General features: G+C 61.8%; 1 protein-coding gene across 1 annotated transcript in view; it reads left to right on the top strand.

Annotated features, from left to right (window-relative positions):
- Positions 1-6,824: 6,824 nt before the first annotated feature.
- MOB2 (MOB kinase activator 2) overlaps positions 6,825-12,854 on the top strand; it is a 47,998-nt gene continuing 41,968 nt past the window's right edge. The window contains exon 1 of the mRNA XM_039840356.1: positions 6,825-6,965. Within this exon, the coding sequence (XP_039696290.1) occupies positions 6,949-6,965 (17 nt within the window). The 5' untranslated portion in view covers positions 6,825-6,948. The remainder of the gene's footprint in view (positions 6,966-12,854) is intronic.

Genomic DNA, 12,854 nt, shown 5'->3' with positions numbered 1-12,854 from the left:
GCCCGTGTCCAGGGGCTCCGCCAGCTCCTCTGCGCACCACCTGGGTGTGTGTCTCCCTCCCAGGGCCTCGGCTTCTCCTCTGTAAAGTGAGGGCGAGGGGACCAGGGACAGAGTGTCACTCACTCGCCCCCCCACTCCCACCTTTGTGGGTCGTTTCACTCCACCTGCACTGGAGCCCCTGCACGAGAATCTGCACGAGACAGACCCCTCACCCTTCACGCCCCCTGCAGCCCCCCTCCACCCAGTGCCTGGAAGATGAGTGGCGGGGGGCAGGCCATGGTGACATCGGTGTCTCCTGTGACAGGGTATGTTCAAGAGACTCCAGTACTCGGAGGAAGCGGGCAGCAAGGAGACTGCCCCGAGGAAGGGCATTTGAGACGGGCCTTTGAAGGACGAGCTGGAGTTCTCTACGCTAAAACAGCAGTGGGGCGGAAGGCGGGACCCCGGGGGGCAGGGCTCCGGGAGGCGGGGCGGAGCGATCCAGGGCGAGCCCAGGTGCGCACAGGCTGAGCTCGGCCGCCCTCTGCAGGCCAGCACCCTGCCACCTTCCCACACTCCCTTTCTGGACTCGGGTCTAGAACCGAGGTCCCAGGGCCAAGGTGGGGCCAGAGTGAGGGCAAGAGGGGCGCCTAGGCCACTACCCTGAGAGTGAGCGCCTCCTCGCACTTTGTACCCTGCCCGAGACTCCTGCGGCCCCGCTCAGGTCCCGGCCCTGTGTCCTTGGGGAGTGTTTACCTAAACGCCTGTGTGTTCGTTTTCTTTGAAAAATGGGACAGCTGGCAACTCCCGGCCCCCGGTCTTAGGCCGCCACAGTGGGAGACCGTGACCTTGGCTGTCCTTTCCAGCGGGCGGTGGTGGGTCAGGAGGAACCTCCCCCGCGGTGAGAAGCAGTCATTTCTCACCGTCCTGGGCCTGGCAGAACCAACAATACAATGGGAACCACTTCTTCTGCATCAAGGTCGGTGGGTGCCGGCTCCGTCCTGTCTCTCTGCTGCAGGGGGATCCAGGAAGTGGGAGGCCCATCTATCTGTGGGACTGAAGGTTGGGAGAGGGACACTTTTGAAAGTCCCCACTTGAGGTTCAGGTGAGTGGAAAACCCCAAAGCTGGAGGCTGCTGGGGAAAGTGCCGAGTTATGCCTTAGGGACTCATTCCCAAAAAAGAAGCTTGGACAATCGCTTCGGAAACCGCGTTTAGTTATGACAAGTCACACTTAAGTCGATGACATTGGGCAAATCTGTGGCGGAAACTCATTGGGGACTTAGGAGTGCCATCTAGGTCTCAGGTGAAGCACGTCATGTGTGCTTTGGGTCGTGTGGCTGAGGAACCACCCCTGGCATGAGCTGGACTGTGCGTCCCCAGAAGGCGTGTGGGAGCCCTAAGCTATGTCTCCTGGGGACGTGACCTTATTCAGAAGTAAGGTCTTCGCAGATGTGATGAAGATGAGGTCCTTAGGGTGGGCCCTGATCCAATGACAGTGTCCTTAGAAAAAGCAGGGAGTTTGAACAGAGAGACTGACCCCCACACAGGGATCGCCGCATGAGGAGGGGGCCAAGGAACACCTGCCATCACCAGCAGCCGGGAAGACACATGGAAGGACCCTCTCCTAAGACCCACAGACACCGGCCTCCAGGACTGCGAGACGAGCATTTCTGTTGACATAAGCCACCCAATTGGTGGTCATTTTTTACAGCAGCCTAGGAAACTGATCCCATCTCCCATCAAACTCCCAACTCAGTTTTTCTAAAGGTTACATATCTACACCTAAGTCCTGAAGTGGCAGCCGGTGTCTGCAAGGTGGGGAGGGGTGGGTAGGCGATGCATAAGAATGAGCCTCTAGACAGCAAAGAAACACAAGAGGTCCCTAACTTAAAAGGTTCCACTCCTCAGGTGCCAGCAGCGCTCAGTTAAGTAAACAAGGCAGATTTCTGGGAGCAGAGGCCCTGGCCGTCACTGGGTCTCAGTGGACCTTGGCTAGCCAAAGCTTTCACTTGCAGTGGCTCGCAGGTCCCAGGCAGTGGGCTTAGAGGAGAAGCAGGAGGAAGTACCTGGAATGGCAGGTATGACGTGGGCAAGGTGACAGTGCGTGGTGGTGATGAACCCAGAAGCTGAAGCACCAGGGCCTCTCAGGGTGCACGCTGGGCCAGGTGGCTCAGCCACACCTGCAGACAGGGATGCCGAAGCCTAGAACAAGTGCACACGAAAGAGGATTTCCTGCTCTCTGCGTGGGGAGGGGAGCCCAAGCCTCGAGGGAGCTCAGCCCTTCCTTCCGCCACTGCGGGACAGGGCCACTCCGCAGGCTGCTCCCATGGGTGACTCAGGACACAGTGGGAAGATGGTGGGCTTGGGAGAAGATGGCTCTGGAGTCCGGCTCCCTACCTCCTTGCTGAAGGACCTGGGACAAGTCCCCTAGGAGCCCTGGTCTCCTGCCTGAGGGTCACTGCCCTGCACGGCGGGGGGTGATGTTAGGGAGCGTGTGTGATGTTAGGGAGCGTGTCTGGGGTGGCCGGCCCAGTGCAGGAGAGCCAAAGGCTCCGAAGGGCTGAGGCCCTGGGAGGGGGGAGGCAGGGCACGACGGGGCATCCCACGGGGCCTTCCCCAAAGCAGCCCCTGGGTTTCTCTGGGACAAAGCTAATCCTGACCATCTGGAGCAGTGGGCACGGAAGGGCTGGCCCTCCCTGCTGGCCCTGCACTGCTGTCGCTCACCCTCGGCCATAGTTGGGACTGTCCCAAGGCTCAAGAACCAGCTCAGGAGGTGAGAGGGGGCCATTGTTCTCTGGCCTCCGGAGTGTGAGAGGACGTGTGTCACGAGGCCTGCCCCGTGCCAAGGCCTCCTGGCGGGGGGTGGGGGTGCATGACGCTGACCCACTGACCATGTCCCCCATCGCCTGTGGGGGAAGGGAAGGCCCCCAGAGGCGGCCCTCTGCCCCCAGGCCGTTGGCAGTGACGGAGCAGGGCGGATGGCGGGCCTCAGCTGCGCTGGTCGGGTAGTCGGCTTCCCACGAAGGCTCAGCGTGCGGTCACCCTTTCCCCGGGGGCCCCACAGTCCACCCCGCGACAGAGGACCACTTCTCTGGGGAGATTCCTGCAGGCTCTGTCTTCAAGGGGTCCCCAGTCTAGAGCGAAGCGTCACTGGGAAAACCAAGCCCCCACCTCCTGGCCCAGGAGCCCCCCCGGCATAGTGGGTACAGGTGTCCCCGGAGTCTGGGCAGAGGCGGGAGTCTGATTAGCCCCCCAGGGCCGCAGAGACAAAGTCCCACAGACGGAGCCACCTAAAGCAACAAGAACGTGTCAGCTCGCAGTTCCGGAGGCCAGACGCCCCCAGTCTTTGGTGCCCCGCGAGCTGCGCAGGGTCTGGCCCCGCCTCTCCTCGGCTTGAGGGCGGCTATGTGCTCCTTGTGCTCACGTCTCTGTGTCCGATCCCCCTTGTCATGGAGGCACCCGTCACACTGGATTAGGCGCCACCTTGCCCCAGCATGAACTCTGCTTAACCAATTACTTCTCAATCGCCTATTTCCACCCTGAGGCACTGGGGCTAGGGCTCCCCGTATCTTCCTGGGGGGCTGGGGGCGGGGAAGGGGGCGCCGGTCAACCCGTAACGCCCAGCCTTCCTGTCCCACTGCTGGGGTCCACGTTCTCCCGAGTGCTTCCCGCTTTCTCACATTTACAGGTCTTCCTTATTTATGATTTTTTTTTTTACTGTCTACTCCCACTAGTCTGTAAGCGACCGGGGTCGACTTCTGTCTGCCTTGTCTCCCGCTGTGACCCGAGTGCCCTATGAATGCTGGCGCGGGGCTGGCCCCGGACGCTTAGCTGCCGAGTGAGTGGAGAAGCGGAAGGGAGGGGGCGTTCGTGGGAAGCGGCCACGAGCAGATCTTCACCTCCAGAGACGTCTCGGAGATCACGCCACCATCCAAGACCCGAAGGATGGGGGGCGGGGGGTGGGGGGCGTGTCACTGTCCACGCTCGCTCACGCGTTTGTCTGTGCAGGAGATGAGGCGCGTCGCCGGCGACACTGGGCCATTGCAAGTTCACAGGCGTGACGACCCCCCGCCGCGGCTGTCCTTCCCGGAGCGAGCCAGTACACGCGTCGTTCAGCTGTAGCTCGGGGACCTCCCTGCCGCGTCCCCCAAACCGAGGATGCTGGGAGCAGCGTGCCGTCCTTCGGCAGGACAGGATGTGGTCCTCGGCCAGCTCGCGGTGGGGGCACGTCAGCTCGACCGCTCTTGGCCACGGTTCAGTGCCCAGGTCTTGATCGTCTCATGAGACTCCGGACAGCACACCGTTCCATTAAATGGGTGACGTCCCATTGACAGGCGGCAGAGCCAGGCCTTAGTGATACTCTAGACACTAAGATAATACACGTGCTTGCCAAAGGGATACATCTGTGAAAATTTAGGAACTTGCCACAGCTGTGTGAAATTTGGGGGGTTCAGTGGTAAGAAAATGTCAAGACTTCCCTCAACAGTCAAAGACAAGTTGTTACACCTTGAGTACCTTAACGCTAGGAAGAAGACGTACATTTTGACGGGTGCATCAAATACTCAGCTGCCTTTAGCTTCAAGTAACAGGAGTTGGAAAGAAAGAACAGTAACTTTCTGCCGTCAACGGCATGCCTCCTGGCTCAGGATGGCTGCGAGAGCTCTCACCATCATTTCCATGTTCTTGACAGGAACCGGGGGGCTGGGCCAGGGGTGGAAGGACAAACGGGATTTCCTGGAAGGCACCCAACAACTAACACCTACAGGTCATTGGCCGCTCGTGTACATGGGAAGGCGGGGGGCGGTGCTGGAGCAGGGAAGGAGGAGGAGGAGGAGGAGGAAGAGGAAATGGATATGGACGCAGGGCAGGTAACCCTTAATCCTGGCCTGCGCTTGACTGCGCCCTTCTCACCTAGGTAGCAAGAGCCCCAGAGCAGACCCGCGCTGAGCACGGGCCCCGCCGAGAAGGCCTAGCTGGGCCACACCATGAACAGCTCTCACTTGGCAGTGCTGCTCGACGAGACGCCGGTGGAGGCTGTGGCAAGCGCCGACAGAACAGGGTGGGAGGCCCCCAGGCTGGGAGCAAAGCCATATCCTCTTAGGAAATACATCGTGATTTGGAGGTGCGAGTTTTGTCTTGCCCCTGGGCTCCGCCTCAGACCGTACATGAGGCCATGAGTATATCACAGGCCCGTGTGATCCGAAGTGCCCATTGGTGACATGAAACAATAATGCGGGGTCTGCCCAGAAGTACACTGTCATCGGGGGGATGGGGGTTGACCTTGAGCACGGGTAAGTTGCATGAGCAAGTGGGCCACACCCCTGGCATGCCCTGCTTCCCCACCTCAGCCTACACCTGTGACCTCATGAAGTTTCTGGAGACACGTCTGGCAACATTATTCTCGTTATACTAATAAAGAAACTGAGTCACGGGGACACTGAACAAGTTGTCCAAGTTGCCCAGCCAATAAAGTGGAAGAGCTGGGACCGGAGGGGACACGGGATTGCTGTGGGGGCGGGAAGGAGGAGGGGCGGGACCTGGGCAACTGCCTGACGCGCCTCCTAGGACTAGCGCATCCTGGTAACAGTTCATGGGCGATCATAGCAGCCAGATGCGGCAGGTCGGCAAGGCGCACATTCCTCGGGCCGGTGGGTTAGGTCACTGTACTAGGGAGAGGTGCAACCTGCAGAGACCTGGCTGAAGGCAAAGTGGGCACAAACTGGGGAGAAGGAGGTCGGGTCGCTGCGATAAGGACCCGAGCATGTATCCACATGTCCTTCCTCCCCGAGGCATTATCTATAAAATCTCCCCGAAGCATTATCTATGAAATCTCTTCGCTGTCTCTCCTCGCTGCTTTATCAGGTGGTGGTTGGTGGTAAGTCTGAATTTCCGCCCATGAGCTTCACAATCACCGGGGCAATAAAGGCAGAAAGGATGCGTCAGCACGTCCTGGCAGGCGCTGCGGAGCCCCGGGTCAGGCGGTACGGAGGACTGAACGGTTTCAGTGCACAAAGGGTAGCTGGGCTGCGGCGTTCTTCCCTTCGGAAGTGCGGGTGGGGACGAGGAGTGGCGTCTGTCGGCGTGAAGCAGCAACAGCCTGCGCTGTAGTGGACGCTCTCACCCTCCACCCTCTTCCAGCATCTGAACTCCTCTGCCAGGAATCCCCTCCTTAGCAGGCGGGGTCTGCCTGTCACTCTAGGAGCTGCCCGCCTCTGTGCAGCAGGGGTGCAGGGAACTGACCTAGGCTTCCCCAGTCAGCAGCTCCTGCCGACTTTGAACTGGAAGCAGAGAATGCACAGAATTCATTCCAGCAAGTTTGCAGCTGCCGCCGCAGCCCCGCTCATGCAGAGTGTCCAGCTAGCATCCAGGGGGGTCCGTTTCCAGCACTATCGGGGGGCAACAGGGGCTGTCTTCACCATGCCAGTTCCGCAGCTCAGGGGGATGGGGTAGGGCTGGGCTCAGCTGTGACCGGCAGAAGGGTCTACATTTCTCACACGTCAGGAACTGGAGGAAGGCCGCCTGAGGCTGGCGGCGCAGCTCTTGGAAGGCACCCGCGTCCCAGGCTCTCTCTTTCGTTCCTTGTTTTCAGCCAGTGGCTTCCACTCTCATGGTCCCCAGACAGTCGGGGCGTGGGGGGGGCTGTCGTCCGGGCGGTAGGAGACAGTCCGAGCGCAGAGGTCAGGGCGTGGGGAAAGAGCCCAGGGTGTGAGTGGACAGTGCGAGAGCGTGGGGACAGCGGGGCGCAGGATCGCGTGGGGCGCGCAGGACGAGCGCCCGGCAGGCGCTGCCGCAGCGGCCGCGGAGACTACATTTCCCAGCAGGCGGCGCGCGGCGCGTCACTTCCGGCGGCGCCCGCGGCGCGCGTGTGGGAGTGTGCGAGAGAGTGTTTACTTCCGGCCGCCGCCGCCGCCGCCGCGGGCTGAGGGCCGAGCGTGTCCGGCGGCGGGCGCGGCGGGCTCCGCGCAGCCATGGACTGGCTCATGGGGTGAGTCTGGCGGCCGGGCGGCCGGGCAGGAGAGCCGGGGTCGTGGGAGGGGCCGCGGGGCGCGCTGCGGGCTGCACCGGTCAAGGGCATCCGGTTGCGGGCGGCGCGGGCTGGGCCGGCGAGGGGCGTCTCCGCGGGGACGGGGAGCGGGGCGCCGGGCCGGGAGCCGGTGGGGGCGCGAGGTGCGGGCGCGGGGACAGGCGCCGCTGCGGGCAGGGCGAGGGGCGAGGGGCGCGGGGACCGGGACGGGGCGCCGGGGGCCGGGACCGGGAGCGGGGCTGCGCCCGCGCTACGCTGTCGAGCCCCGGGGGCCGGCCCGGGTCAGGCCGGCCACCCCTCGCCGCTGCGTGTTGGGCGTCCGGGGAGGTCGCACGCGGCGCTGCCGTCGTCGGTCGCCGCGGGAAACTTGCGTCTGAAGAAGTAAGTTACCGGCAGAGAACAGCGCCTTAAAAACGAGGGCAAGAAGCCGCGCAGCCCAGCTCGGCCGGCCCCGTGCGCTGGGCTCGGCGAGGAGGGAGAGCAGGGCGAGGTCGGGGTGCGGGGCGGGCGCCGGGGGCGCGGGCGGCGGGCCGCAGGGCGGAGTAGGAAGGAAGCGCCGCGCGGGCCGCGGGCCGGTCTTCCCCTGCCGCCTGCTTTTGTGTTTCGCTGGCTGCAAGTGGGAGAAACGAGGTTAAACGTCACGTCGTCTTGGAAAAGTTATCCCTGGGTCAACAGACGGTGCGGGCAGCTTTTGTTTGTTTTCTTTCTCTTCCTTTTTTTTTTTTTGTGTGTGTAAGGTGTGTGTGTGTGTGTGTGTGTGTGTTTTCTTTTTTCTTTTTTTTTGCTTTTTGCTTTTTGCTTGGCGGAAACGGGAAGGCTAGGCCCTTTGCACGGGGTAGCGGGTCTTTCTCCACCTAGTCCTAGCTCCGATTTTCATAGCCGCCCTCCAGGGTGAGGTCAGGCACTCGGGGGCTTGGGCCGGCAGTGGGGAGCTGCGGCTTGTTGGCCTCAGACGGGACACGGAAAGCCTGGAAGGGACGTGAAAAGGCTGCTGTACCCTTGGTTCCAGCTCTGTCCGGCCCCCGCCGGGTGTGGGGCAGAGTGGAGGGTGTCCTCAGATAACCAAGGGCAGGGGCGAGACCCCCCCCTCTGCCTGCGCGTTGGGTGGAGTCCTTGGAAGGGGAGACCTGGGCGGACAAGCAGCTCGAGGCATGAGAGGCTCGAGGGAAGTGCCTTCGGAGTGGGGGCCAGAATGCAGGGGTCAGGGCAGCTTGCGGGTGACGCAGGGGACCAGCCCCGGGAGGGCCGGCTCATTGGGCCTCTCAGAGAGGTGGCACTGCCATCCCAGCCCAGCTGCTTGTTAGCTGTGACTTCAGGTGGTCACGTCACCTCTGCAGACGTGCTTTTTAGAAGCCGTCTGTAGAACGATCGTTGTAGTACTCGCAGTGCGGGACCGTGGGAGTGTAAACTGAGGCGAGGGAGAAACGCATTTGTGCAGTGCTCGGTTGTTGGTGCGTGTCGTTGGTGTGTGTCCGCCGCCGTTAGGGCAGAGAGGGGTTTATAGGGGGCCCTGTGGCCCGCGGGCACTGAGTGTGGAGGGTGAACAGCTGTGTTGGCTTTGTCTCGAATCCTAAGACTTCGCATTTATGGAGAGGGACCGTGTTGGAGGCCGCGGGCCTCCCAGTGAGGTTTTCAGCGAAGTGCACTGCCCGTGCGGGGCCGCGTCCGCGGGGCTGCGTGCGGGAAGGGCCGGCCTGATCGGCCTGATCGGCCAGGTCGCCGAGGATGCGGGGTTACCACTTCGTCTGTGATTGTTACAGGCCGGTGTCCTCCCGTGCCTGGAACTGACCAGCCTCAGCTGGGCGAGGTCTGCGCTTATGGCTTCCCCGGTCACCGGTGTGAGCATGAGCCCAGGCGAGGCTGTGACGGCCTGCTTTCTAGGCCCTCGTCAGCCTTGGGGGCCGGCAGCTGTCAGGGTAAGGTCAGCGGAACACATTCTTGGGTGCTGGTCCAGGGGCTGGAGGAAGACAGCTCTGAAAGGGACAAGCTGGGAGCTGCTGCTGCCGCAGGCCCCAGGGGGTAAGGTGTGTTTGCTGTCGCCCAGCTATGTGGTGGCCAGTTCCAGAGGGACACCAGTGGCCAAAAGGCCTTAGGATGCAGTTCAGGTATCTGCGCGTGTGTGCTTGAACCTTAGAGGGTTGTGGGTGGGACACCGGAAAGTGTGAATTCTTTAGTACTTCCTCAGCGGGGACACACCGCCCTGCCCCTTAGAAAAGTGCTGTTGCTTCGGCTGTCAGGTGCCAGCCTTCCTAGGGGGCCTGTTCTCAAGGCGGTGTCTTAGGACGGCAGAGCTGGGGCCGGGCCAGCCGCCCGTCCCTCTGCACATCTGCTGTGAAATGCACAGAGGCCGAGACCTCCACTTAGCGGCTGCAGCAGAGACCCCCAGACGTCCCCCACTCTGGTCCCCTTCTCACTTACCCGGCCCTCCTGTGACGGGAGCCAGCCGGCGGTGTGTGAAGGAGCTTCAGCTCCTGGACGCCTTTTGCGTGCTCAGTGCTGGGGCTTACGCTGGCTGTGAAGCCTTTAACTGGGTTTCAGCCTGGGAGAAATTAGGGAATGTGTTATTTTCTTACCGTTTTTATTCATTAACACCATTCAGTGTCCACTAGGCACATTGGAGTATAGTTCGCTTATGTTTTAAGTGTTTGTTCTATTTTTAAGAAAGAGTTTCTTTGCATCGGTTGTCAGGTGACAAAGTATGGACTCAGCTGTAGTAGCAAATAGTGCTCCCTCCTTCTCCCGTGATCAGTGTCACAACCAGAGCAGGTTACGGATGTGCGATGAAACCACATCTGTCACTGAAGGGCTCCACGGAGCCGAGCGCGGCCTGATCTTAGCTCGCCCTGCTCTGTGGCAGGGCGTGCTGGGGCCTGCCGCCCGCGTCTGCTGGCGCTCCCCGGGGAGGCGTGTGCGGCATGTCGCCCGCGTCTGTCTCCCTGCGTGTTCCCTCTGCCTGCACCGAGCAGGCGGCTGAAGTAGGTGTGTAGTCATTTTCCTTCTTTCTTTTTGTTTTTCCGAAGAGTAATTTCTAACTTGCAAAGGGCCACCGCTTCTCGTGTAACCTGCCTCTTTAGTCCTTGGCTCTTCATTCTGGACAGCTGATGACAGGGCGGTGGCCTTGCCACTGGGCAGAAAGCCACCCCCAGAGGAGAAGCTGCAGGAACTACGTCATATCCCAGGGGTGTGCGACAGCGAGGGCCACCCAGCAGTGTTCGGTGGTGTGGGTAGGATCGGCCTTATCCTTCACTGGCGACTAGGGACATTTGTTTTAGGACGAGAACAGTGTGGTTTACATTTCCCACCACAGAAGACATCACCCAGAAGCTGGGGCTCACTCACAAGCCTCTAGGGGGTGCAGGAGAGGAGACGCACTCCTCCCCTTTCTGCCTGGTGGCAGCAGACCGGGCGTGGGGGGAGCCCTGCCACCGGCCCTCATGGGGCTGACAGGGTGAGCTGTGCAGGGACACGCCGCCCTCCAGCCTGGGGCCCCCTTTCTGGGGCCACCCAGCGTCTCGCCCACAGCGCCCTCCTGCTCTCCCCCGAGCAGCGGGTGAGCCAGGGTGAGGAGTAGCCGAGAGCCTCCTGGCGCGGCAGAGGGAGATAGGCCTGTGGCGCTGGCCCCGTGACGCACGGCGCGGGGATGCGGGAGCGCGCAGCCGCAGGCCCGGCCGGCTCTGCCTCTGCGAGTCCTGCCCTGCTCCCTGGGTCTGCAGGGCTTTGAGTGGCCGCGGGTGGCTTCGTTTTTCCTTGCGTTCTGCCTCATGGGAGGCTGTTGCTGGTGGCTGACGACCGAATCCGATGGCGCGGGGACCCAGAGCGAACTCGGCTGAGTCTCCAGACTCCTTTGTTAACAGCCTCATCGAGGTATAATTTTCATGCCATAAAGTGTACTTGTTTTAAGTGTACAATTAAACAATTTTTAGTGAAATTACAGAGTCGTGTAACCGGCACCACGGTTTAATTTGAGAAGATTGCCATCACCCCAAAAGAAACCTCGTGTCCGCTGGCAGTCACTCCCCGTCCCCACCCCCGGCCCTGGGCGGCCACTGACTTACCTTCTGTCTGCTCTGGGCTCTCCGTATAAATGGAGTCACACGCGTGGTCTTTGGGGACCGGCTGCCACGCTTACTCAGTGTAACATTTCAGGAGCCCGTCCGTGTTGCTGCACGGGTCAGCTGTCCACCTTCCTGTTACCAGACGACGCTCCACGTGCAGAGACGCGTGTTTTGCTTCTCCGTCGACGTCTGCGTCATCCCAGCCTCTTCCCGATGACAGACAGTGCCGCCGTGACCCGGCCTTTCCTCAGGACCACGCCCTCCGCTGCAGAGACCGCCAGGTCCTGACCTCTTTCACTGGCCGCCATGGTCCCAGCCCTGAGCTAGGATCAGAGCTTCTGGGATGAGAAGTTCCTGCCTTCTCAGGCTGGCGGAGGAGGCCACGGGCACAGCGGCGGGAGCGCGCGGGATATGAGGGGGCCGGGCCGGGCCGGGCCGGGAGGGCGGTCCAGAGCTCGGAGCTCAGTCAGGTCCCTGGGAAGGGGCGCAGGAGTTTTCCAGGTTGAAAGGAGGGGGGACTGCGGCCCAGGAAGGAGGAAGGGCACGTGCAGAGGCACAGAGGCACGTGCATGAGAGCGCCCAGAACCTGTGGTTTACGGGGCGCTTCCCGAAACTGCCACTTTCCATGAGGGCCGCACCAGACGGTCACTCAGGTGGGGTGGCATTCAGACTCCCATCCAGAGCAGGAGTGAACCGGAGGTGCCCCAGAAAGGCACTGTCGGGGAGCGGGTGGGGGCCGCAGCCCCTGAGGGCTGGTGTCACCCTCATCAGCCCCGGCTTCCGGCCTTTGTCCTGGTGTTCCCACCACCAAGTGTCACTGCCTGGTACTTGCTCGCCGGGGGGCTGGCCACCAGCCGTTGTTGGCATGAGCTGGTACTGGCTTGGGAGGGCTGCCCTTGGTGCATGAGGCTGTTGTCAGCCTCAAAGCCCCCTTTGGTGGGGAGCTTTGGCCTCTGCCGTGGTTGTCTGGTGGGAGGTGGGTATTTGTGGCCACCTTGGTGGGGATGCCATGTCGATGTTCCCGTTGTCCCAGCAGGTCCTGCATTGCCCCTGCGGGGGTCCTGGAATTTAGAGAACACCCACACCCCATGTCCTTGGCTTGTCACGGACTTGCATGGCATGTGTGGGACACTGAGCCCAGGCGTGGCCATGCTCAGCGAGACGCTCTCTGTGCTTGTGTTGGGCACGTCAACTCTCAGAGACAGACGGCCTTGGTCCCCGACGGTGACTTGTGGGTACCGTTCCCCCTGGTGTGGGCCCTGCCTGGCAGAGGAGGTGGCACACGCTGTTCCTGTCTGACTGGCAGGGATCCGTCCGTCCTTTGTCTGCGTGTTGTTTGTTTTTCTTTCCCAGAGGACTTCTCCTGGCAGGGCCACACCCCGAGGTGTCCAGGGCCCCCGTAGGACAGGGTCTGGGGCTGTGGGCATAGGAAGGCTCGAAACGGAAGGCTGAAGTGGGGACGCTTAAGGAGAAGGGCAGGGTGCGGGTGCCGGGGCTTCCGGGCCACGTGTGACCCGTGGCGCAGCTTTGAGAGGAACCACGTGGCTTCGGGCAGCGGCCGCATCCACACTGTCACCTCCTGCCCTCCTGGTCTTTTTGCACCGTTGCTGGGGTGGGATGTCCATGCTGTTCCCACCTGCAGTTGCTTGCGAATGTGCCCAGGTGTAATGGGTACAGTCAGCGCTGTCACCTTGCTTGTGTGGAATGGCGCTGCTGTGTCGGGTGGCAGGGCCAAGCTTCGCGCGCGTGTCGGTGTGTATGGGGGCAGGGAGCTCCCGCAGAGGGAGGTTCCCGG

Source organism: Pteropus medius, unplaced genomic scaffold, assembly GCF_902729225.1.
Source record: "Pteropus medius unplaced genomic scaffold, Ma_sr-lr_union100, whole genome shotgun sequence".
In the NCBI taxonomy this organism is placed as follows: Eukaryota; Metazoa; Chordata; class Mammalia; order Chiroptera; family Pteropodidae; genus Pteropus; species Pteropus medius.
Note: the sequence above shows the minus strand (reverse complement) of the source record. Positions and strands in the feature narration are given on the sequence as shown.